The 26,021-nt window shown below is 55.4% G+C and overlaps 1 protein-coding gene across 3 annotated transcripts in view; it reads right to left on the reverse strand.

Moving 5' to 3' along the window:
• Positions 1–26,021, reverse strand: part of NPAS1 (neuronal PAS domain protein 1) — a 97,886-nt gene that overhangs the window by 4,889 nt on the left and 66,976 nt on the right. For all 3 annotated transcript variants that reach the window (XM_044987916.1, XM_044987918.1, XM_044987917.1), the window contains 7 exons: positions 24,664–24,753; positions 16,030–16,222; positions 14,201–14,316; positions 13,304–13,500; positions 12,646–12,752; positions 8,194–8,341; positions 1,291–1,397 (listed from right to left, as the gene is read on the reverse strand). In XM_044987916.1, coding sequence (XP_044843851.1) covers positions 1,291–1,397; positions 8,194–8,341; positions 12,646–12,752; positions 13,304–13,500; positions 14,201–14,316; positions 16,030–16,222; positions 24,664–24,753 — 958 coding nt within the window. The remainder of the gene's footprint in view (positions 1–1,290; positions 1,398–8,193; positions 8,342–12,645; positions 12,753–13,303; positions 13,501–14,200; positions 14,317–16,029; positions 16,223–24,663; positions 24,754–26,021) is intronic.

Here is a 26,021-nt window from a genome sequence, read left to right on the forward strand (position 1 = left end):
GGCAATGCATTGGAGGTGGGGAAATGCTGCTCGGGTCCCATCTATTCCATTCTTCACCAAGGGCCAGTGCTGGTTTCTTCCCTACACGTAGAGCTGGTCAGAAAATGGGTATTTTCCATGATTTTTTTTTTAAATGAAAAACAACTAGATTTGGAAGGATTAGTTTTTTGTCGGTAAATGCTGATTTCGCAAGGGGGGCGCCTCAGGGCGGGGGGGGGAGCTGCTGTGGGGGGAGGCGCCTCACGGTGGGGGTGCGGGGGCGGGAGGGCTCAAGGTGGAAGTTTTGCCTAGGGCGTGAAACATCCTTGCACCGGCCCTGCATGACCCTATGATATAATTTATCATATGCCAAGAGAGGTTAATTAAGACGAGGCTGTGTCTAGAGTGAAATTTACGATGCTTTGCCCTGCTGTGGCATCCTTCCCCTGAGGATCTTAAAGCACCTTACAAACATTCAGTCAGAAAGCCCCATGATACTTGCCCCCGCAATGGGTAGGAGAGATGACGTATTTCACCCCTCCCTGAAATGCAGCCACCTCTGGGGTGGGATGCAGCAGCCTGTTAAAAACCATAGAACAGGCAAGGAAGGGAACATGAACCCCGCATGTATTTGAAATTGCAGAAGGATTAGGGGAAGCTAACAGTTCTTGCCCAAACCGGAATTTGGCCAGGATGCAGGGGGTTAACGTGTGTGAAGCACTGGAGCTCTGCGTCAGTCCGAGCTTGGCGAATTTACACCAGCTGAGGAAATGCCCTCAGGTTGCTGATGAAAATGATCCTTAATGATCATGGAGTCAGGGCTTCATTTTTACCCCTTATCTGCAAGCCCAAATCTCCCATAACACAGCACCCCCCAAACCAAAGCGAGATGACTTAGAAGGGAGAAAACTCCTTTCTGGATAGCCCCCCACCCCCTGCAGCACGGAACCTCCCAGAGCCACAATGGGGCTAGGAATGGCTTAGAAGAAAGAGCCCCCCCTGCTCACCGACAGAGATGGGGCTGGGACTCCCAGTCTGGGGCATTCATAGATTGTAAGGCCTGAAGGGGCCACTGTGATCATCTAGTCTGACCTCGCTGTGTGACGCAGGCCAGAGAACTCCCCTGAGTTAATTCCTTCATAGTGGATATATTGGCAAAGCCAAAGCTAAAATACCCATCGCAGTGCAGCAGTGAGCTGGAGGCCTGCGGCTACCGATCAGGGCATTGGTAACCTATGGTCCCTGGAATGAGGCAGGTGCTACCAGAACATCCTGTCGCTGGCTCGGCCGCAATCTGGCCAGGGCTTTTACCTTTGAAGTCAGGTTCCAAGTCAGACACGTCGGAGGCATCGGTCTGTCGGGCTGGAATCCCAGGCAGCTGGAAGATGTCCAGGGCCGTGTTCTTACACTCAGGTTTGCTAAAAGGGTTTGGCAAAAGTAAATCAGAGAAACAACAGATCAGCTTGTTCCCTCTACTGATGGGATTTCTGTAGCACAAGCTTAGGTCTTGTGGGAGGCAGCGTGGACTAGTGATTAGAGCAGGGAACTGAGAGCCAAGACTCCTGGGTTTGAATTCAGGGTCTGGAAGGCGAGTGATTAGAGCACGGTGGGATGAATGGGACTGAGGACACCTGGATTCTATCCCCAGCTCTGGGAGCGGAGTGGGGTCTAGTGGTTAGAGAGAGGGGAGGGGGCTGGGAGTCAGGACTCCTGGGTTCTATTTCACTTTGGAAGTGAATTCAGCTAAATCGAATTAAGTCCATTCTAATTCTGGATAAGAGCATCCACAGAGGGGTTAGTTCAGTTAAACTAATCCATTTTAAAAGTGAATTCAGACTAAACATTCCTGAAACTATGTCTACACTAGAAACTGCACAGCGGTACACCTGTAGTAAATCCACCTTGCCAATCTAGTGCTGTTTGCATTGGGGTTTAGGTTGACTTAACTATGTCTCTCAGGGGTGTGAGTTTTTTGCATCCCTGAGTGATGTAGCTGAGTCGATCTAATTGTCTCGTTTAGACCATCCCTGAGTGTCTCTGTACAGACAAGCCCGTAGGCACCTAGGAGATTTAGGTGCCTGTCAGTGGCATCTAAAGGGTGGACTTAGGTGTCTAAGTAACTTGCCCAAGGTCACAGACAGTTTGTGACGGAGCTGAGACTTTAAACCAGGTCTCTTGTGGCCCAGTGTAGTACTCCTATCCCCCAAGCCTCCCTAGAACGGGCCTCCCAAAGGAGACAGAGCAGCGTGTGCTGATCCTTGGTAGACTGCTAAGCCTGCCGGGAGGCCATGAAATTAAACCAACTGCGCCCCTAACAAAAGAACTGAAGAAGGAAAACTTGATTTCAAGCTGACACAGCCAGCCACCTGCAGGCTGGTCTCTGCAAAACAACTCCACTAGGGCTATGGCCTTATTGTCCAAGAACAAACAGGGACAGATTGGAAATCGCAAGCTCTCTCTCTTAGAAAACAGCCAGCTTTGGGGTTTCATTGTTTACGGACGGGCAGAGTTGGATCCGATTCAAATGAGCCGTCCCCTGCAATCGGCTCTGCCAGAGCTCGGAGCGGGGAGGAAGGGGAAAAGCACAGGGCCAAGATCTCCCCTGGTGTAACAGCCATAGTGTCTCTGCTGCACAGTGAGAGGCAGGATGGGTGCTGGTCGGTGTAACTCCCTTGAGGTAGATTGTGCTACACCAGGAGTGAAACTGGCCCACCCTCCTCCATGTCTGTATCAACTCGAATCCAAGGATCCCAAAGCACTTTATTAACAGTAATTAAGCCAGCAGCCCTACAAGGTAGCCATGATGACCCCTCCCCACCCCCATCCTCTTGCAGAAGGTGAAACAGGACACACGCTATTCTAAGCATTCGGCTTTCCCCTCGCTCCCAGCTGAGAGGAGAACCCAGGAGTCCTGGTCCCCTTCTCTAGCCACTTCCTGCTATATATGGGAAGAGAACTACTCACTGGGTTGCACTGTCCTCCCAGGGTTAGCCAAAGAACCCAGGAGTCCTGAGTCCCCCAAGCCCTCTCTGTAAATCACAGTCCCATCCCATATAACAATAGAGCGAGTAACCACTAGCCGGTCTCCCGCACCCTCACCATCTAGCCCAGCCAGGGTTCATGACTAGGGAGGCTGGGAGAGGCCAGCAACGGGAGCGCGCCCCTGAGAACGACCTGCCGACAGTGGGCTCAGCCTGGGGTGGGACGGGGAGGCTCCCCCTTGCCTCGCCTCATCGTTCATCATGTGCTGCTTCCCAGCGAAAAGAAAGTAAATAAGTTTCCATTCCAGGAAGGCTGAGAGAAAGTTAATTAGTCTCTGTAATTACAGCACTAATTAACTAAAATACTAATCACCCTGACAAATCATACACTGGTATCTGTAATTACTTACAGGATTAGCATAATAATAGCTCCTTTTGCTTTAGCGGGGGAAAAAAACAGCCATTAATAACCATCTGTTGTAGTCATTCATATATTAATTTATTTTAGATATAAAAAAAACCCCTCTCCTCACCAGAGAAAGTGTGTAATTCTGGAGTCGCTTTAATGGTGCAGGTGGGGGAGACACTCCAGACAAGTGGTGATTTTTTGCAGTGCCACACCCACCCTGCGACGTTTGCTCAGAGCTGTTCTCTGAAGCTACGGAGGCCAGTGGCCAACATTCATAGACTCCAAAGCCAGAAGGGACCATTGTGATCATCTAGTCCAGGGGTTCTCAAACAGGGGGTCATGCGGTTATTACATGGGGGGTTGTGAGCTGTCAGCCTCCACCCCAAACCCTGCTTTGCCTCCAGAATTTATAATGGTGTTAAATATATAAAAAAGTGTTTTTAATTTATGGGGGGGAGGGTCACACTCAGAGGCTTGCCATGTGAAAGGGGTTACCAGCACAAAAGTTTGAGAACCACTGAGCTAGTCCGATACTCCCCCTCCCCCCCCCCCCCGTATAACCCAGGCCAGAGAACGCCCCCCCCCCCCACCATTCCTAGGGCAGAGCTTTTAGAAAAACATCCCGTCTTGATTTAAAAATGGTCCGTGATGGAGAATCCACCCCGACCCTGGGTGAGTTGTTCCGATGGTTAATTGCTTTCACCGTTAAAAACGTATGCCTTCTTTTTCGCCTGAATTTGTCTAGCTTCAACATCAGGTGTCACATCCAGGTGCCTCTCGGCGCTGAAGGGAGAGCCTCCTTGTGCAACTGATGCGAAACAGCACACCAAGCTAAGCTGAGGGATATTTACGGCCAGATGCATTGCTTGGGCCTGGTGAAAAGGCCCAGGTGGCACAGCAGCCAGGACACTAGACTATGGGTGTATCCACACTCCAGCTGGGAGTGCTGATCAAGATAGCACACTAGAAATAGCAGTGTGGTTGCAGCAGTTTGGGCTAGCAGTCGAGCAGGCTTGTACGTGGGTGGCTGGCCCACGCCACTGTCCGCGCTGCTCTGGCTCCGCTGCTGTTTGTACTGCGCTAGCTCATGTCTGCCCACCCATGTGGGGAATCGTAGAATCACAGAATATCAGGATTGGAAGAGACCTCAGGAGGTATCTAGTCCAACCCCCTGCTCAAAGCAGGACCAACCCCAACTAAATCATCCCAGCCAGGGCTTTGTCAAGCTGGGCCTTAAAAACCTCTAAGGAAGGAGATTCCACCACCTCCCTAGGGAACCCATTCCAGTGCTTCACCACCCACCTAGTGAAAAAGTTTTTCCTAATATCCAACCTAGACCTCCCCCACTGCAACTTGAGACCATTGCTCCTTGTTCTGTCATCTGCCACCACTGAGAACAGCCTAGATCCATCCTCTTTAGAACCCGCCTTCAGGTAGTTGAAGGCTGCTATCAAATCCCCCCTCACTCTTCTCTTCTGCAGACTAAACAATCCCAGTTCCCTCAGCCTCTCCTCATAAATCATGTGCTCCAGCCCCTTAATCATTTTTGTTGCCCTCCACTGGACTCTTTCCAATTTTTCCACATCCTTCTTGTAGTGTGGGGCCCAAAACTGGACACACTGCTCCAGATGAGGCCTCACCAGTGTCGAATAGAGGGGAATGATCATGTCCCTCGATCTGCTGGCAATGCCCCACTTACACAGCCGAAAGTGCTGTTAGCCTTCTTGGCAACAAGGGCACACTGTTGATTCATATCCAGCTGCTCTGTAGACGTCCTGTGTCAGGAGACCTAGGTCCTAGGCCTAGCACAGTGGGGTGAGCCTGGACAAGTCACTTGGTATCCTGGATCCTCCCACAGAAATCAGTACAACAGATGAGGGCATCCCTCTAAATGCCTTTGAGGATCTGGGACTTGCCTCTGTTTTCCCCCCTCCCACTATCTTTTACTGGGTTTGTGAAGCTCTCAGCACAGGTTAGGGGCTCTGAGTGGGGAATGGGGTCTAGTGTCTAGCGCAGAGGGGGCTGGGCGCCAGGACTCCTGGATTCTAGTGCCAATGCCGGGAGGGGAGTGGTGTCTAGTGGTTAGAGCAGGGAGGCTGGGCTCCAGGACTCCTGGATTCTACTGCCAATGCCAGGAGGGGAGTGGTATCTAGTGGTTAGAGCAGGGAGGCTAGGCACCAGGACTCCTGGGTTCTGTTCCCAACTCAGGGAGAGGAGTGGTGTCTAGTGGTTAGAACAGAAGGGAGCTGGGAGTCAGGACTCCAGGGTTCTGTTCCCAACTCAGGGAGAGGAGTGGTGTCTAGTGGTTAGAACAGAAGGGAGCTGGGAGTCAGGACTCCAGGGTTCTAGGCCCTTCGCTGTTGTGGCACTGCACATGTCATTTCCTCTCCCTGTGCCTCCATTTCCCCATGTGACCTCAACCGGGGATTCTAAGTGCTACTGTAGACGACTGTATTTAGGCACCCGACTCCTTTGATTTCAATGTGAGTTAGGCCCTGAAACACCTTTGAGGGCCTCTGTTCCTATACCTGGGCAAACCGGTGCCTGGAATACATGCGAGTGGGGCCCAGCAGAGATGCACAGCTCTGGGTGTGTCTATCCGAGCAGGACTGTGGGCGATGCAGATTTCCCCCTGCAGCCCCAGCAGGGAGGTGGACAATACAGATAGAAATGGCAGCTACCCGCTGGTCTCAGATCACATTTCCCAGGGTGTCTTCCACACTCTGCAGCTATAGAGAAATATTTCTCAACAAATTACAGCCCTGCTGGAATGGGATGGGGGCAAAGGAGGTTTTCAATCAGGTTTGCTGCTTCTCTCAGCATTTAATAGCCTGTGCAGCTGGATCCTTGTCTACCAGGAACTGCTGCGATGAAGAGTATTAATCACTAAAACACTTACAAAACCATCAGCCAGCCTGGCTGGATGTGATGGGCAACGCACTAGACTAGGAGGCAGGACTCCTGGGTCCTGTTCCCAGCTTGAGGTGGGAGCATAGTCTAGAGCAGTGGTCCCCAACGCGGTGCCCGCGTCCTGGCCCCCAGGAGAGCACCCGCTGAAATGCCGCGGCAGGGACGCCTCTTGCTGATGCCGCTTGCCGTCGACAAGTGACGTCATCGAGAGGCGTCGCCCCTGAATTTTGGCGGGGATGCCTCTCGCTGACACTGCTTGCCGTCGACAAGTGATGTCATCGAGAGGCGTCGCTCCTGAATTTCGGCAGGGACGCCTCTCGACAGGGGTGAAAGTAACTTACAGGACTTACCCGTACTTGCCGGAGTCCTGAGGGGGGCGTGGCCTCATCCGGAAGGGGCGTGGCCTCAAGATTTAAAGGCCCTGGGGCACCAGCTGTGGCTGGGAGACCCAGGGCCTTTAAATCAACCAGGGCCTCCCAGCTGCAGAGGTAGCTAGGAGGCCCCCCAGAGCTCAGGGGCAAATTAAAGGGCCCGGGGCTCCGGCTGCCGCGGGGAACCCTGAGCTTTGCGGGGCTGGGGCAGGTATTTAAAGGGCCAAGAGCTCCTGCCACTGAGGGGAGCTCCAAGCCCTTTAAATCCTGGCCCCGGCCTGGCCACTGGAGCCGCGGCCGGGATTCAAAGGGCTCTGGGCTGCCCGCAGTCATGGGGATTGGGAGGATCGGTCATTTACTGCGCCTAAGCATGCGCTTGGTGTGCTGGGGCCTGGAGCCGCCCCTGGACACAGTGTGTGTGACAGCTTGTGACACAGAGACTGTGTGTGTGTGTGTGTGTGTGACACAGAGTGTGTGTGTGAGACAGTGTGCAACACAGACAGCCTGTGTGTGGACACAGACAGTGTGTGACAGTGAGACAGTGTGATACAGAGACAGTGTGTGAGTGTGATACAGAGACAGTGTGTGTGTGACAGTGTGATACAGAGACAGTGTGTGTGTGTGTGTGACACAGACAGTGTGTGTGTCACAGAGATTCTGCGTGTGTGTGAGAGAGACACACACACAGAGACAGCGTGTATGCTGGCTGCTGGGAAAGTTTCTGAGATGCCCTGTGCTGTCTCTTGAAGACACTCACTGAAAGCTCTCCTGCTCTGTCCTGAGCCCTGTTGTCTCCCCTCCTCCGCTATGCAGAGATGGGGTACATGGACGGGGGAGAGAGAGTGTGTGTGAGAGAGAGAGAGACAGACAGACAGACACTGTGTGAGCTGGCTGTTGGGGAAATCTCAGAAACAGTGCACTGTCTCTTTAAGAAAGGCACTCAGCCACCCACCCTTCCCCGCAGCAGCTCTGAGTCCTGAGTCCAGCTGTGTCCCCTCTGCCCTGCTCTGCAGAGGTGGGGTACAGGGGCTGGGGGGGTGAAGGGGACCCCCTGACATCAGCACCCTTCCCCTCCATCCACCCGCACAGCCAGCAAGACGGCCCTGGGAGCAGCTGCAGGAGGGAGCAGCAGGTGGAGAGAGGGGCACCTGTACACATGCTGCCGGCTGTGCTGCTCTCTAATCAGCTGGGTGGCACTTAAATCTCTCCTGCCCTGCCCGGCTTACAGGGAACACAGCCCAGCACTGACCCTGATTGGCTGCTACTGCAGTCCAAACATTAGTTCATCATACAGTGCTCTGGGATCCTCAGACTGCCTGCGCACACAGCATTGCCCTTTCCTGGATGAACTCAGAACAGCTCACCTGTGTGCCCTAGACCCTACAAAGCCAGCAGTTAATGGGGATTGCCCCGGAGCTCAGTGGGTGGCAGCTGCCTGAGCTTTCGGAGCAGGAGGGTCTGCGAATCTATCCCTATTGGCACAGCGTGTGGAACAGCGACACCCCTCTTCTGTAGCTTGCTGATTTGTTCTATGTGATCTCACCTGAGGATGTAATTGACCCAGATCATATTCTTCTCGCTGGGGTTCTTGATATTGACCGAGATGGTGGCACAGGACTGAATCCACACAAAGCCCCCGTTCTTCTGCAGCCAGCGGTAATATCGGGTCACGACCTGGCCTTTTTTCAACACTAATGGAAAAAGAAGTTTGTTAGCTGAAGGCTGCCAGGCCCCACCCCTTCCCCTCTAGCATGAGCACTGAGAGCCAAGAAAGGGGCTTTTACCCCTCCCGCTGCTCAAGATCCCAGCCCCACTTATCACAGCCACGGCTCCTTATTGGTTTATCCAGCTTGGCGTCATCTCGGATGTCTCTGTGGCCCCTTTCATCTCTCTCCAGTGCTGATGTCCCCAATTCAAGCTGGATGTTGATCAACTGGAGAGGGGTCAGAGAAGAGTCACGAGAATGATACAAAGGATTGGAAAACCGGCCTTATAGTGAGATGCTCCAGGAGCTCAATCTGTGAAGTTTAAAGGGCGACTTGATCCCAACCTATCAGTAACCAGACGGGGAACAAGTATTTGATCATGGGCTCTTCAGTCTAGCGGAGGAATGACTAACACAATCCAATGGCTGGAAGTGGAAGCTGGACAAATTCAGACTGGAAATAAGGTGTCAGTTTTTAACAGGGAGAGTAATTAACCATTGGTGCAATTGACCAAGGGCCGTGGTGGATTCCCCATCACTGGCAAGTGTTCAGTGAAGACTGGATGTATTTTTATAAGAGATCTGCGCTAGTTCAAACCTGAATTAATTCAGGGCATTCCTATGGCCCGTGTTAGACACAGGAGCGGCGCCAGAGTTTCTGGCGCCCTAGGCAGAATTCAGGGGGCGGCATTTTGTGCGCTCCCCACGGGGCGTGCGGGAGCTTCCGGTTCCACTCCCATCACGCTGCCGAAGAAGGACCCTCCGCCGAAATGCCGCAGGCGACAGCAGCAGTCATTGAGCTGCTCAATTGCCTGCCGCTGTTTTCCGCGGCACGTTGGCAGAAGGTCCTTCTTCGGTGGCGCGATGGGAATGGAACCAGAAGCTCCCACGGGGAGCGCACAAAATGCCACCCCCCAAATCCTGGCGCCCTAGGCGACTGCCTAGAGTCGCCTAATGGAAGCGCCGGCCCGTGTTAGACAGGAAGTCAGCATAGACGACCAAATATGTTAAGGGCTGTTATAAAGAGGATGACGATCACGTGCTCTCCGTGTCCACTGGAAGTAGGACAAGACGTAATGGGCTTAATCTGCAGCGAGGGAGATTGAGGTGAGATATTAGGACAAACTTTCTAACTCGGGGGAGTGAAGCTCTGGAACAGGCGTCCAAGGAGGTTGTAGACTCCCCTTGGTTGGAGATTTTTAAGAACAGACTGTCAGGGCTGGTCTAAGTTTACTTGGTCCTGCTTCAGTGCGGGGGCGGGACGTGGTGACGTCTCAAGGTTCCTTCCAGCCTGACATTGCTATGATCACAGTGGTCCCTTCCGGCTTTTGAAGCTGTCTGACTCCATAGCACGCGCCAGGGCCCGGCCTAAAGGTTTGATAGGTTAAGGGCTAGTTTTTATTAATAACGGATTGCACCTTTCATCCAAAGCCGCTTTCGTGCTGCATATAAAGACCCCAGTCCAGCTGCTCCCTCTCTAGGTTGGGATGCAGCAGTTGTTTGAACATCTGCCTTGCAGTTTAGGCCAGGAAGTGTAGAAAGAATCCTGCGTCCAGTTGAAACTGGAGTGGGGAGGGGAGTGGTTTAGGGAGCAGGGATTTAATCGCCAGGGTTGGGATCTTGCCTGGACAAGCAGGGATTAAATGCTTGGATTCTGACAGGGATGTTCAGCGGATTTTTAATGATCACAAGGGGTCAGGATCTGATTTGAAAGATAGCAAGGCCAGCCCTGACTGCAAAGGGAGAGCGCCCCCTGCTGAGCACCCACTCCCTGCCCCCTAGCGCCATGTTGGGGTCAGCACTGACTCAGAGGAGAGAGCGCCCCCTGCTGATCACCCGCTCCCTGCCCCCTAGTGCCATGTTGGGGTCAGCACTGACTCAGAGGAGAGAGCGCCCCCTGCTGATCACCCACTCCCTGCCCCCTAGTGCCATGTTGGGGTTAGCACTGACTCAGAGGAGAGAGCGCCCCCTGCTGTGTCACTCATGGCAGCCCCTGCAGCACAGCGCCCCCTAGCACCGCACCGGGGCAACGGGGTCAGTGCTGACTCAGAGCTCCTTAAAGTTATCAACCACTTCCTACAGCACTGCACTGGGGCATTGAGATCAGCATCAACTGGGAGCAGCGTGCTGCCTAACTGGCCATGAGCACTATTCCCTGTAGCGTCCTGAGTGATCTCCGGAGGGCACCCATCCAAGAACTGAGCAAACCCAACACTCCTTAGCTTGGTAGAATTGCTATCAGCCCGCCTGCCCAGGGGCATAACCATTGCCTTCTAGTGCATCGATAGGCACAACACAGACCAAATCCGTCCCTGGAGACAAGGGCGTTGCGATATTCCCCTAGGTCTCTTGCACTCCCTTGCTGATCCACAGCCCATTCCTGAGCGCCTGCTTGGAATTCTCCAAAGCCAGATCAATGTTGGGTAAGGAACTGTCAACCCCTAGTTTAACATGGAACACATTACATGGATTAAAAACTGGCTAACTGACAGATCTCAAAATGTCATTGTAAACAGGAAACTCCTCTCCAATAAGTGTCTTTCCAGTGAGGTCCAATAGGGATCAGTTCTTGGCCCTACACTATTTCACATTGTTATCAGTGACCTGGAAGAAAACATAAAAATCACTACTGAAATTACACAAAAATTGGGGGCGTGATAAATAACGAAGAGGACACGTCGCTGATACAGAGTGATCTGGATTGATTGGTAAGTGAGGCACAAGCAATCACTATGCGTTTTAACATGGCTAAATGTCAATGGATACATCTGGGAACAAAGACCGTTGGTCGTACTTACAGGATGGGGGACTCTAGCCTTTGGAAGGAGGGGCTCTGAAAAACATTTGGATAATCAGCTGAAAATGAGCTCACAGTGCGACACTGGGGCCAAAAGATCTAATGTGAACCTGGGTCGTATAAAAAGGGGAATCTCGGATAGGAGCAGAGAGGTTATTTTATGTCTGTGTTTGGCACTGGTGCGACTGCCGCTGGAATCCTGTGTCCAGTTCTGGTGCCCACAATTCAAGAATGCGGCTGATAAATTTGAGAGGGGTCAGAGAAGAGCCACAAGAATGATTAAAAGATTCTAAACCCTGCCTTAGAGTGATAAGACGCAAGGAGCTCAATCTATTTAACTTAACAAGGAGAAGGTGAAGGGGTGACTTGATTCCAGTCTATCAGTATCTACCTGGGGAACAAATATTTACAAATGGGCTCTGCAGCCTAGCAGAGGAAAGTCGAACATGATCCAATAGCTGGAAGTTGAAGCCAGACACATTCAGACTGGAAATAAGGTGTCAAGTTGTAAATGGGTAATTAGCCATTGGGACAATTTGCAGTTTACGAAGAACCTTGGGGCTCAGCCAGACTTGCCTGGGATCCGGCACATCAGGTCTGCTGGGGAAAGGACAGGGCTGATGGCAGATCTTGCTGGACAGGCAGTGCCACACGCCCGCCTGGAGGAAATCCAGCTATGGACTGAGCACATGCAGCACGGCCAACCCCTTTGCCAGGGAGCGCACCCCACCCAGGAGGGGCAATCAGGGAGGCAGGAGGTGAACCCCTCTCACAGCAAACATGACGCAGCCGGAGTTCAAAAAGCAGCTACGGTGGCAACTTTGGAGCTGCTCCTGACACTGGAGAGAAGCAGCTTAGACCCAGATCGGCGCAGGCAGCTTTACCCAAGCGGAACAAAATGACACACATGACAAAGAGCTAGAGGGCAGGGCCGTCTCCTGCAGAGGAGGTGAGGAGGAAGGAGAAACCATTGGCAGAGACAATTAATCAAGTATCCCAGGAGAGGATGGGGACACAACTTTCCTTTGCACTAGGAACCCGGAGCCATCCAGCACGCAGGCACAACTTGCTGTGTGTCAGGGTAGCACCTTGTTGTGCTAGGGGCTGGACCCACACCCCCAGGGAGAGACAGTCCCCACCCCGAAAAGCTGACACTCGAAACAGACCAAGGAAGGATGATTAACCTCATTGTACAGATGGGGGGAAATTGAGGCACAGAGATATTTTTTAAAAAGTGATGCAGGCTAGGGGATCTCTGGCACAAATGGGACTCAAAGGCTGGTCTCCTGGGTGCCCAGTGCCTCACTCCCACAGCACGTCCTGCCTCTGGCTGATGAACTTTACAAGCTAGGAAATCCAGCAGAGAGCCTTGCCCGCTGTTCTGAAACGTCCCTTTATATTCCTGTCCCCTCCAACGTGGCATGGACCCTTCACCCCGGAGGGAGGAAGAGCTGGAGCAAACCAGAGCAGGGGACCGTAACTGGGATGCTTACAGTCCAGGTGGCTCTGCCGGATTCCTTCCACGTCCTCGCCATGGATAAACTGGTAGCAGCTTTTCCCTACCAGCTCCGAGGGGCATAGGTCCATATAATCGCTGATCCTGTGGGGGAAGGAGAGCAGGCGGGGTTATAAAGGCAGGGAGAAGCAGAGAGATGGGAAAGGGTGGACCAGCTGAACGCCATCCCCTGTCCCGACACAGAGACTGGCTAGGAAGGGGTGCCGACCTGGCATGCACCAGGATGCTATTGGATGGTAGGGGCCAGATCCTGAGCCTGGGTAAATTGGCGCAGCTCCACTGATTCCAGTTGACACTAGCTGGGGGTCTGGCCCTATTGACTCTAATGGAGCGACAGCCGATTCACACCAGCTGGGGATCTGGCCCCATCAACGCCAAAGGGGCGACGGTGGCTTGACACCAGTTGGGACCCTGGCTCCCAGAAAGGGAACGGATCCCTTGTAGCGGGGCGAGGGAGAATCCCAGACTACAAGGCTGTATCAGGTATTAACCTGAGGCCAAAACAAAAGGCACAGGCCAATTTTATCTCTGACATCACTGCAGTGACTCCAGACTTACTCCCAGATGGCTGTGTGCAGAATCTGGCCCTAACGCCACCGAGTCACTCCGGACCCAACCGTCTGCCCGGGACCCACCTGCTCTCACAGTACACGATCTGCAGATCCATGTTGACCCGGAACACAAACATGTGGCACTCGATGCGCACCTCGCTGAGCGTGGACGGCGGCAGCGTGTGGGCCAGAGCCACCAGCCCCAGGACTCGGCTGAGGACCGAATGGGCGTGGGAGAAGGACGGCAGGCGGGGGCGGAGACGGCCAGTAACGTGAATCACCTGTGTGTGGCGGGGGGGTTGGAGAGAAAGAGAGAGGGGTGTGTATGGGCAGGGAACATTTATTCACTGAGACAGCATCCCTGTGCCGTACCACTGACGGAGAGCCTGGGCCCCTAACGCCAGGGCCATGCCAGGAATGAGTCAAAGGGAGCTAAGGGAGTCAGAGAGCAGGATATGGGCAGTCATGCCTAGTGGTTAGAGCAGGAGTCAGCCCAGCTGCCCTCGAGACTGGCTCTGCTGCAGGCAGACACACGGTCCTGACACACGGTCGGTGCCTCCTGCTGGTGCTGATCCAGCTCCTGGATCCCTTTGAACTTGTGCGCCGTTGCAGAGCTGCCAGCCACGGGGAGGGAAGGGGAGAGAAGGAAAGGCTGGCACTAACTATTCACACCTCAGACAGTGGGCAGCAGGGCACAGCCTTAGCTGGGAGGAAGCATCAGGGGCAGGGCCTGCAGGGAGGTCTGAACAGGAGAAAATGAACCAGGCTCAGTAGAGGTGAGCAGCTAGCAGGGAAGGAGAGGCTTTTGGCATTTGCATGGAAATTGATCAATCAGGTCTTTGGGAGCAGGGAGGGCACAGATCTGATCACCCCCACGCTATCAGCCTCTGTGGGAAGTCACTGGAGAGATGTGTCCCCACTTGCTAACACGAGGGTTTAGGGGCACTGCACATAGCAGACCACACCCCCAGGCCCCATTACCTTGTAGCCAGAAGTCTTGACGTGCAGCCCTCTCTTGGTCAGGGTGGATTTCATACGGACGAAGAAGGATCGTTCCAGGGCGTCGTGCTTGGGGCGGGCGTGGGAGCCGGCGGGATCTGAGACAGACACGGCGTGATCAGCGTCACCCGGCAGGCCACACAGCGCGAGGGGGGCGTGGCCATCCACCCGGGGCTCTGGCTAATCACCATGAGGGGCGTGGCCTTTGTCAGAGCGAGGCTGGCCCTCAAATAACTGGGGGTGCGACCGCTTCCGCAGCCCTGTAGGCGTGAGGCGGGCCGCCCCGGATTCAAAAAGCAGGTGGCCTCCTGCGGGGATGGGGGAGGAGTCTGTTTTCCTGCTGGGGTAGGGGCACGGGGCTGTGTCATCTTCCACCTCCGACCCTCTGGGAACAGATCCCTTTGAATCCCAATTCCGCCAGCCCCCGCCACGACCCCCATATGCAAACACCTGCCCATCTCTCATAATTTGGGAGCAGCCGTTTTGCTAAGATTGTGTGCCCCCCATCTCTCTGGCTTGCCACTCCCGCCCTTTAAGAATGGCCCCCATCCCCAGTGGAACCCCCTCCCTCCAGGAACACACGTCTCCCCCCCTACACCTGCGCCGCTCCGCACACCCCAGCAATGCAGAGGAGGGGCCGCTGTCTGCTTTCCGTCTGGGGAGGCAGAGCGTGCTCCGGGCTGAGCTTTATATCCCATTCTCTTTTACGCGCCCGCTTCGTATAAATCTTTTAAAGGTTCCCCAGATAAAAGCCAAGCAGACGGATCTCAAATGAGATGGAAGGCGACTGAAGATTCCCTTTCATTTCTCGCCACCCACCAGGCTCCTGGATGCCGGCTCCTCCGCACGGCCCTGGTGTGGTTGGGGGTGTGCGGGGCGGGGAGGCGGGGACGGACACCGACAACCCCTGGGTGAAGGCGGCTGGCGGGGGCCAGGTGAGTGAATAACCAGCCAGCACAGAGTTTGGGCTCCTGCCCTCCCTAGGGAAGCAGCTCACACGGGAGTGACAAAGGGCTGGGAATGCCAAGGCTCGGGGAGCGGGGCGGGGGACCCGGGGGGGAAGGGGTTGGGAACTGAGACAGAAGAGGAAAAGAAGGAGGGAAGGGAGAGGAAAGGGGAGAGAGAGACTGGGGAAGGGAGAAAGGAAGAGGGGGGAGATGAAGGGAGAGAGGATGGGGGTCTAGTGGTTAGAGCAGGGGGACTGAGAATCAGGACTCCTGGGTTCTATACCTGGTGGGATGGGAGCGGGGTCTAGTGGTTAGAGCAGGGGGACTGAGAATCAGGACTCCTGGGTTCTATACCTGGCGGGATGGGAGCGGGGTCTAGTGGTTAGAGCAGGGGGACTGAGAATCAGGACTCCTGGGTTCTATACCTGGCGGGATGGGAGCGGGGTCTAGTGGTTAGAGCAGGGGGGACTGAGAATCAGGACTCCTGGGTTCTATACCTGGCGGGATGGGAGCGGGGTCTAGTGGTTAGAGCAGGGGGGACTGGGAATCAGGACTCCTGGGTTCTATACCTGGCGGGATGGGAGCGGGGTCTAGTGGTTAGAGCAGGGGGACTGAGAATCAGGACTCCTGGGTTCTATACCTGGCGGGATGGGAGCGGGGTCTAGTGGTTAGAGCAGGGGGGACTGGGAATCAGGACTCCTGGGTTCTATACCTGGCGGGATGGGAGCGGGGTCTAGTGGTTAGAGAAGGGGAAACTGGCAGGGACTGCCGGGTTCTTGTTGCAGCCCTGGGGCAGAGGCAGAGGGTTGGGGGAGGGGATGGGTCCACAGGCTGTTTCTGGCCAAGCAAGAGAAGCGGCTTTACCGGGCTCAGAGGCTTCGTTCAGGGAGGAGGAGCAGGAGGAGGAGGAACTGGCCCCGGTGAGGCCTGGGGGTTTCTGGCTCCCCAGCGGGCAGCCGACAGCATCGAAAGGCGGCTTGAGCCCCAGTTGCTCGGCGACCTCAGGGTGATCTCCAGGATGGATGTAGTCAAAGACGCTGCTGCCCGTCAGCTCCACCTAGAAGACAACAGAGATGGGTGGGGGGAGTCAGAGCTGGGCTCCGCTGTTTGGGGAGAGAGAGAGAAGCTAGCTGGGGTCATTCCCCTCCGGGATCCCAGCACCTGGAACCACCCCCACCCCCCGCGGGACTCACGCCCGATGTGCCTAACACCAAGCTGGCTGACAGACCCAACCAGCCCTTGGCCGAGTCACCTGGCTTCTCCCCTCCTCACCTGTCTAAGCCAGGCCCCGGTGCTGCCCTGCCAGACAGCCATCGGAGAGGAGAGAGATCAGGAGATTGCGTCTGTGCAGCCCCTGGCACCGTGGGCTACTAGGCGCTACTACCATCCGAATAACTAATAATGGGATCCAGCCACAGGGGCGACGGAGGAGGGTGAACCCCGGCCGGTCCCCTTGACCAGAACATGCTGCTGTCTCACGGGCAGGCGTCTCCTCCCCTGGGCTGTGCTCTGGAAGGCTTGCCGGGGATGTGATTAAAAGCCCCAGCGAGCTGACTCAGAGACAGGCCCCGCCCCCCCCCCAAGAGGGGAAAATAACCTAATTAGTTAGCACAGTTGCCACCTTTCACATGGTAAATAAGCACCCCCCCCCCACTGTCACAATAAGCCAAAAATCAAGCTAATCCCATTTCAAAACAAGCCAATCCCTAAGAACCCCAACACTTTGTGACTAGAGCCTCCCGGCGTGCAGTCAGGGCCCACTGTGAACCCCTGACTCTCCCCCACCCCCCGTCCCTGCTTGCAGAGACACGGTCAAAAAAACCAAAAAGCTACAAGCCAAAAACTAGCCAATAAGCAACTCCCAAGCCAATTAACCCCCAAACAAGCCCAATTTCTGCGTTTTCCTGTGGGTTTGGCAGCTCTGCTAGTTAGCTGATGGCGCATGATACATTTCCGACTGGGCTGAGCGGCTGGGATGGCCTGCGATGGCAGGGACCGGACACGATGTGCCAGGAGGGCCCCTCCAGTCCTGGGTTGCCGAGGCGTCGATTGCTCAACAGCCACAGGGGTGCCCCCGTGTGAGGTGAGGCTGCCAAGCCGTGATCCCTCCGTGGGCCCGGAGAGACCCAGCTGCCTGCCCCCTCTCCTGTCAACCAGGCCTGGCTCTCACTGATCACACAGGGCCGAGCCGCGGCGAATGCAGTAAACCTCTGGGCAGAGCGCCTGTTCTGAAGCCCCCGCTCGCCTCCCCAGACACATGCACGGTGCACCAGCCAGCACGAGGTCAGCCGGAGTGACCTCCGCGCCACCTGCAAAGGAAGGGGCAGTGCCCTCATCGCCGTGCCAGCCTGCCCGGGAGCCGCGGCGTCCCCGTTGGAATACCGAAGGTCAGCGCGTCGGGTTAACGGGTCCCACCACATAACGAAGAGGGAGGAGCGATAAATAATCATGCCGAGCTCTTTTCTGAGCCGCCTTAAAAGCGGAAAGGAGCAAGCGCCGGGCTGCCAAGGCGGCAGCTGGAGACGGGCTAAGGACCGACGCTGCGGAGGAGACCGCTGCCGCCCTCGGGAACAGTGTGCTGCACATGGGTGGGGGGGGGAGCCCACAGGCAGTATGGCCTAGTAGGATAGAATGGGGCGGGGGGGGGTGGAGACTGGGAAACAGGACTCATGGGCTGGGGTAGGGGCTGCCTTTGTGTTCTGTGTTCGTACCGCACCTAGCGCAATGGGGGTCTTAGCCCGTGACGGGGGCTCCCAAGTGCTACCGCAATACACCTAATAGCACTAAAATGTACAGCGCCTAGCACAATGGGGGTCTTAGTCTATGACTGGGGTTTCTGGGCACTACCATACTACACCTAATAGCAATAAAAACGTACAGTGCCTGGCACAATAGGGGTCTTAGTCTGTGACTGGGGCTTCTGGGCACTACCATAATTCACCTAATAGCACTAAAATGTACAGCACCTAGCACAATGGGAGGGTGTCTTCGTCTGTGCCTGGGGCTTCTGGGCACTACCATAATTCACCTAATATCAATAAAACTTACAGCACCTAGCATAGGGGGCTATTAGTCCACAATCATGGCTTCCAGGCACTACCATGTTCTAAAAAAAAATCATATTTGCCACGCTGGGAGGGTAGTGGGTCTAGTGCTTACATCAGGGATGCCGGACACCTGGGTTCTAGCCCCAGCTCTGGGAGGGGAGTGTGCTCTAGTGGCTACAGCAGGTCACTGTGAGCTGGGATTCCTGGGTTCTGCCCACTGATTTGGAGAAGGGAAGCCAGTGCACGCCACGTCGTCACTTTACCTCAAGATAGTGAAGGATAATACCTTGCCCGGGGGTGCGGGGGTCACAAGGATTAGTTAACGTCTATGAAGGGCAAAGGCTGGGCACCCTGAGCCAGTGGCCATGGCCCCTTTGCCATTTTTGCCCCCAAGACCTCAAAGCGCTTGAGGAATTCAGTCTCATGCCGCCTTCGTGCCCGCAGGAAAGGGCAGGAGAGAGAGCGCCGTGGTCACAGTTCCTCATCGGAGGCGCCCGGCTGGCAGCCATGGAAGCGCCTAGAGAGCAGCGCACCTAGAGGCAGCCTCCTGCTCCCGTTTTTCACGCTCGGGAAGTGTGGCGCAGGGACTCGGCCAAGGGCTCCCAGGCCTGTGTATTAGCCACTAGTCCACGCTGTCTCCCCAGCTGGCAGCATGATCTCAGGGGTTTAATGTGTCCAGCTGGGGATGGGGGTTGCATGTGTGAGAAGGGGCATGGCGTGGCGGGGAAAGAAAGCGCTGAAGACGGAGATCTTTCCCAGGGGGGAGATGGGAGGGAAGGAAGGGGAGCTGGACAGTGTGTGTGTGTTGGGGGGAGGGATGGGGGAGGCCCCTCCATGAATGAGGCTGGATAATACAGCGCTGGGATGAGATCGGGGGAGTGGCTGAAATTCTCCCCAGATGGGGAAGGGAGGGGCAGGTGCCCAGCAGCCCCGATCCAATTCCTTGCCTCAGAACCATGAGCCTCCTCCCTCCCCCAAGCCTGCGGCAAGGTCCTCTCCATCAGCACTGACGGCAGGATCAAAGGCTGCCTTCTCCTTGCCTGGGGTTGGCTCTGGGTCTGCCGTGCTCGCTGGGGAGGCATTAAAAGCGCCTGTGATCTGACTCAGACACGGAGGCCCTGGGGAGCTCTCAGTGCAGCTCAAACTATGCCCCAGCCAGGTTCCTTGGTGCCCTCCATGCATGGGCGAGAGGCTCTCAAAGCACGTAACCCTCTTTCGCTTATAGGGAAACTGAGGCACAGCGTGAGGAAGGCACCTAAGGTTACACAGTGAGTCAGTGGCAGAATCAGGTGTGGAAAATCCCTGGAGTCCTGACTTCCTGCCCCCTATATTAACCACCAGACCCCACTCTCTTCCCAGAACCTGGGGCAGAATGCAGGAGTCCTGTTGTGTGACCAGGGCAAGTCCCTTCCCTGCTCTGTGCCTCAGTTTCCCTTTCTACCCTTTGGACTGTGAGCTCTTCTGGGCAGGGACTGTCTCGTGCTGTGTCTATGCATCACCCGGCACAAGGGGGCGCTGATCTCAGCTGGGGTCTGTGCAGCACCATCACAACGGAGCCCTGAGCTCAGTAGGGGGCCTCTAGGCATTATTTTAATACAACTAATTATGTGTCCTCACTGCCAGGCCCCTAAACAAGCCTTTGCACCACACTCCCTCAGCGATAGGAGCGCACAGGAGTCCTGACTCCCAGTCTCCCTCATGCCTGCTCTAACCATTAGACCAGGTACATACACCAGAGCATCATACATAATTCCCTTGCCATCTCTTCTATTTCTAAAGCATATTGTATTCCAAGATCCCAAAACATCTGACAGACTGACACTGGAATCAAATCACCCACCTCTGGGGTGGGGTGTGGCAGCCGTTTATACAGGCATCGCTCACCCAGCACTGAAATGCAGCCACCTCTGGGGTGGGGTGTGGCAGCCGTTTATACAGGCATCGCTCACCCAGCACTGAAATGCAGCCACCTCTGGGGTGGGGTGTGGCAGCCGTTTATACAGGCATTGCTCACCCAGCACTGAAATGCAGCCACCTCTGGGGTGGGGTGTGGCAGCCATTTATACAGGCATCACTCACCCAGCACTGAAATGTAGCCACATGGCAACTGCAACAGCAATAACTGCGTGACAGCCAGGCCAAGAAGAGACGAAGAGCCCAGTGTCCAGGTGGTGGCTGCTTTCTGAGGCAGAATCCCACCACCAGGACTTTCCCCGCATGCAGGCGCCCTGCTGCTCTAAACTCACCTCCAGCGGGAGCTGCCAGGGAACGTGGCTGGAGCTGCTCACCCGGGAGAGGAGGCCCTATCTCTGCACAGGGCACTGCTGCAAGGTTCTGTCTCCCTTACCCTGGCCAGGAGCTACAAAGGTTAGGTGGATCTCCCCAACCCCCCTGGAGAAGGAGCATCGCAGGGGAGACCGGGAGGAGACCCCACTGTCATGGACAGGGCAAAGCTCCTGGATCATCGGTGGCTGAGTAGGGGCCAGGTGCAGGAGAGGGAGCAGAGGGGGAATATACTTGGGGATCTCTGGGGTTCGTTTCTCCCACGCCCCATGCACTGGACCCCAGCACTGATGGGAACAGCCCCTGGTCCCCTTGTGCATGGCCCCTCCCATGGCAAAGCGATCCTGGGAGAGCAGCAAATGCAATTTAGCAGCTGGTAATGAGGCAGAACTGGCACCAGGCAAATGGTCAGCTCGCCACGGCCCCCACCGTCCTCTTCCTGCCCTGAGCCATCAGCATAACCCAGTGATGGAGCTGGGTTCTCTTGCCAGCTGTCTCTTGACGACCTCGGGTGATCGCCCCACCCTGTGCCTCAGTTTCCCCATCAGAGGCTGTTTCCCCAGCTGCAATCCCTTCCTCCCCCGGACACTGAACCAAGTTATGCTTGCTGCATCCCGGCTGTGGACTGAGCGCGCCCCCCATACTCAGGCCAGGAGGGATGCACTCTCCGGAGACCAGCAGAATGCAGTAAGTCAGGCCGGACACTGGTCTGACTGGCTCTGGCTGACAGGATCTATTGTTCCAAAGCAGAAGAAAGGAGCCGAAGAACATCTTTGAAGTTTCTCTGTTCTTCATCTCGACAACAAGAGAACAATGGGAAAGGCACAGAGCTGGGGGAGGTGCCAGGGGGCAGCGGTGGGAGCCTGCAGCCGGCCCGATCGATGGATTGATCCTTTCCTTTGCTCAGCGCAGGGCTCTGAGCCCGGGCTCTGCCTTTCAACTCCACGTTTCCCCTACAGCGATTAGAACTGAAAGGGAAAGAAAAATGGGGGGTACAGAACACCGGGCTGCATTATTGAAGGGAGCGTGAGGTGTTTGGGCTCTGCATGGGTTGGGGGACAGGGGGGAGGGAGGGGGTCGGCTTTCCAGATCCTCGGCTCCTGTTGGGGCTAATGGTCAGACGTCACCGTTAAGATCTCAAAGCGCATCACGGGTATTTAATCACACAGCCAACCCGCCCAGTTATCCCATTTTACAGGGGAGGAAACTGAGGCACGCAGAAGGGGTGTCTGCGGGGTCAGAACTGGGGCTAGAATCCAGGAGTTTTGACTCTCAGCTCCCCCCTCCACCCCGTTCCCCCAGTCAAACCATTAAATCCACTTCCGCTCCTAGAGCTGGGATGAGAACCCAGGAGTCCTGGCTTGTTTGCTGGGCTGCCCTGATGGCTCAGGGTAGACAGAGAAGAGTCACAGCACAGTCCACCCCAGTCATGCTCCTGATCCAGCCCCCGTGGGCCCTGAGGGGCAGAAAATAGTTCAGTGTGCTCCGGCCATGCCCCCGATCCACGCCCCACACCAGGGGGCTGGGCACAGGGTCCTTCCACCAGCCAGTGCAGCCCCCCCGCAGCACACGGCATTCCACCACGTTACGGCCCCTTGACGCTGACCGAGCAGCCTGAGTTCACGCAGCACATCTGGGGCGGCGCGGGGAACTGAACCCAGATCTGAGCCCCTGCCCCTTACTCTGCAGGGCAACCTGGAACCAGAGAGATCAAAGTAACCGACAGAGCTGAAGCATTTTTGTGTGTGTGTGTGTGTCCCTATTTCTGCTGCCCCCTGCTGGAGGGGATAGGCCCTGCTCTCTCTGTGTGGGGCCCTGCTGAGCCTGCTCTGTGTGTGTGTGTGTGCGCGCTACCTCCTGCTGGACGGGCCGAGTCCTTCCGTGTCTGCCTGTCACCCCCCGCTGGAAGGTGTGTGTGTGTGTGTGTGTGTGTGTGTGTCTCCCTGCTGCCCTCTGCTGGAAGGGATGAGCCCTGCTGTGTGACAGTGTGTGTGTGTGTGTGTTGTGGATACTTGAAGTCCATCACCGAGAATTCACCAGGGCATTTATACAAAGGTGGCTCAGTTCAGTGCTCCTTTGTCCGGGCGCTCCACCCCCCTCCCCCCACCAGCCATAGTCAATCCAGCCTTTAACACAATCATCAGTCATACGGCAACACAACACGTGTACGAGAGCCCTCATTTGTTGCCGAGATAATTGCTGCTATTAATTATTCACGCTGCCAGGGCCAAGAGACACAGCGACAGACAAGGCGAAGGGGAGGCGGCCCCAAGGTTTTCTGGTGCAGGTGAAACTCAGATAAGACAAAGCCCCGGTGTTTGCTAAGGGGCCGTTCCCGTGCGTGTCCTGGCTTGGCTGGGGACGTGGTGGGGGAAACGCCTGCCTCCTTTGTGCAAAGAGACTTGGTGCTAAAATGGCATCTGCGTGGCGGAGGGCCCGGTCGGGTCAGGGGGAGTCCGGGATGAGCCCTCCGAGAGCTGATTTGCATCGTGTGGGCTGTCTCCATTAGGTTCGTAGAGGGGACAGATCAAGGTGCCAGGGCAGGGGGAGTATTATCAGGTTTGGCCAGGGATGGAAGGGGGTTCTGCTTCTGGCTGCTAGGCCAGGGTCAGAGCTCGGGGAAGATCCTTACCCCTGAACGCAGAGATGGGGCTGAACCAAAGCCATGGATCTGGGGACGTCTCGACCTGAACCTGGGCCGGGTCTAAAGCGCGTAGGTTGTACCCATCCCTGCCCAAAAGGCTTTGGGCCTGATGCTGAGTTACTCCATCTCTGCACTTGGGGACAAGGGTAGGCAGAGGTGGCTTCTGTGCCTAGCCCCCGCAGTGTCACCTAGAGCAGCCTCAGGGCTGCTCTAACTCATGTTCTGCTCCCCATGGAGCCTGGGGGGCAGAGAATAGCCAAAGCGCAATGCACTCCAGCCACCCCCCTGATCCACCCCCCCTCTGGGACCTGGGCGGGGGGCAGAGAAGAGCCACAGCGCAATGTGCTCCAGCCATGCCCCCAATCTGCCCCATGGGGGGGCTGTTTCAATAAAATGGAAATATTTTTCAAAATCATATTAAAAAACCGCCCATGAAAAGTTTTGATTTTTCCTATAGAAACTGACTTGTCATTTCAAAATTTGCTTTCTTTGATATATATGTAAAAGCAAAATGAAATGCTTCGATTGGCCCAACATGAAAGTTGAGGGTGGGGGGGGAGGAACTTCATTGCACGAAAAATTTCTAAATTTTGGCTTTTCCTCCTGATGTGGGATGGGAAAAAAAATAAACAGAAGCTTCAACATTTCTCCCAGGGCAGAAAATCGATTTTCCGACCCGCTGTAGTTCCCATCAGATACCCAGACTGGTTACACGCCCCAAGGATCCCTCTGCAGGGTGGGGGAACTGGAGACATCTGATCACCCCGGAGCAAACCCCTCTGCATCTAGGCCTCTCCTGGCTCTGACCAGCGGGAGCCCATTAGCACATCCAGCCCCCAATACAAGATAATTCAGACCTTAAGCTAGTCTGACTACTCAGCACTTTCCAGCTGCAGACCTCAAAGTGTGTTTCAAAGGAGGTCGGTATCATTATCCCCATTTCACAGATGGGGAAACTGAGGCATAGAGCAGCCCACAGTCACTGATAAAGCCAGCGGAAGAGTTCTGCCTCCACAACCACCTGCCCCACCACTAGACTCCACTCCCTTCTCAGGGCTAGGAACAGAACTCAGGAGTCCTGGCTACCAGCCCCAGGAATAGAACCCAGGAGTCCTGGCCACTAATCCTGTGCTCTAACCCCAAACCCAGGAATAAGAACCCAGGAGTCCTGACTCCCAGCCCTGTGCTCTAACCGCTAGACCACCTCGCTCCTGTCTGTTTCCATTAGACAGTCACTGCCTGGATCTTGCTCTCACTGAACTTAACGAGAGATTTGCCACCGGTCTCAATGGGAGCCGGATTGCTGGGCGTAACACCGATGCTCAGCGGTGAAATGGGAGGCACTTTTCCAGCCACTGATGCACCAGACCTGGTAGATCGTCGCCTTGTGATTCTCACTGCAGCCCACCAGGTCACGTTGCTCATGCGTTTTAAGCCACCGCATGGTCTGGCCACCTGATTGGAATTCATTTCCTGCGGGTGTATCCATTATTCATGTTAGTACACAGCTCGCATCGCTCCTACCTGCGAGAGCCCGAGGTAAATAGACACCGTCTCGGAGATGTAAAGAAACTTCCCCTCTTGGTTAAGTGCAAACACAAACCCGTCCAGAGACTGAGAAGAGAAGAGAGAGACAGAGAGAGAACAAATTTACTATGCAGCTCACTTGGGCCGGGCACCGGCGGCGCCAGTGCTTTCGGTGCCGCTGGGATTAGCTCGCCATCGCAAGGGCTTTCTTGTACACGCTCCGCGCCCCAGCAAAGTGACTCGATTTCCAGAGCTGGCCACCACCTGCCTGGGTTTGCAAAACCGACAACTCTGGTCCGGGGGAGGGGGAACAGGGGACAGCTGCTCGAAATAACCCAGTGGATGGGAAAGCCAAGCTGGGACCGAAGCCCCCATGAAAAGCCGCAGCTTGGGAAACCTAACAGCATTCTCCTGCCTGCCTGTGTCCACCTGGTGTCCCCTGTCTTATACTCAGGACCGTCTTTTTGTTCTGAATTTGTACAGCGCCTTGCACAATGGGGTCCTGGCCCATAATTGGGGCGCCTAGGTGCTACCGTAATACGCCTAATAGCAATACAAATGTACACCGCTTGGCACAATGGGATCCTGGTCTCTGACTGGGGTGCCTAGGTGCTACCGTAATACGCCTAATAGCAATACAAATGTACACCGCTTGGCACAATGGGATCCTGGTCTCTGACTGGGGTGCCTAGGTGCTACCGTAATACACCTAATAGCAATACAAATGTACAGTGCTTGGCACAATGGGATCCTGGCCCACCACTGGGGTGCCTAGATGCTCCCGTAATACACCTAATAGGAAGAAAAGTGTGCAATATCTAGCACCATGTGGGGGCTGGTCTGTGACTGGAGCACCTACGTGCTACCGTAATACACCTAATCAACAATAATCACAATGGTTTGATACTTTCACAATGCTATGGAAGGCCCCAGGTGCCTTGCCCCATCTCCAAGTGCTCACCGTGGCCCAGGCCCAAAAGGAGATCTCAGCCTACGTTCCACAGACCATCGTGCAGGGCCGACGAAATGTCCTGCATTGCCAGCCCCGGAGGCTGACAGCAGCTGTGCACCCACAGGGCTGCTGCAGGGTAGGATCCGCAGACACCCTGCTTGCTCCGCATGCCTCACTCCAATCAACACCGCTGATCCGAGCTCCGGCCTCCCTTCTGGTGTAGGTTGCATGCCCTTTATCCAGCCCCCGAGCCATCAAAAGCAGCTGTTTAAATAAGGCCACATCTGGCCAGATGTGTGGGTGGGGAGGGGGTCCATGAGACGAACGTCCCCCAGCAGCTGCCTGCCTGCATCCCAGGTCCTGAGCCCACTGTCTGGTTTCAGGAGTGAGGGTGAATGGGGCA

The sequence above is a fragment of the Mauremys mutica genome, chromosome 15, assembly GCF_020497125.1.
Source record: "Mauremys mutica isolate MM-2020 ecotype Southern chromosome 15, ASM2049712v1, whole genome shotgun sequence".
In the NCBI taxonomy this organism is placed as follows: domain Eukaryota; kingdom Metazoa; phylum Chordata; order Testudines; family Geoemydidae; genus Mauremys; species Mauremys mutica.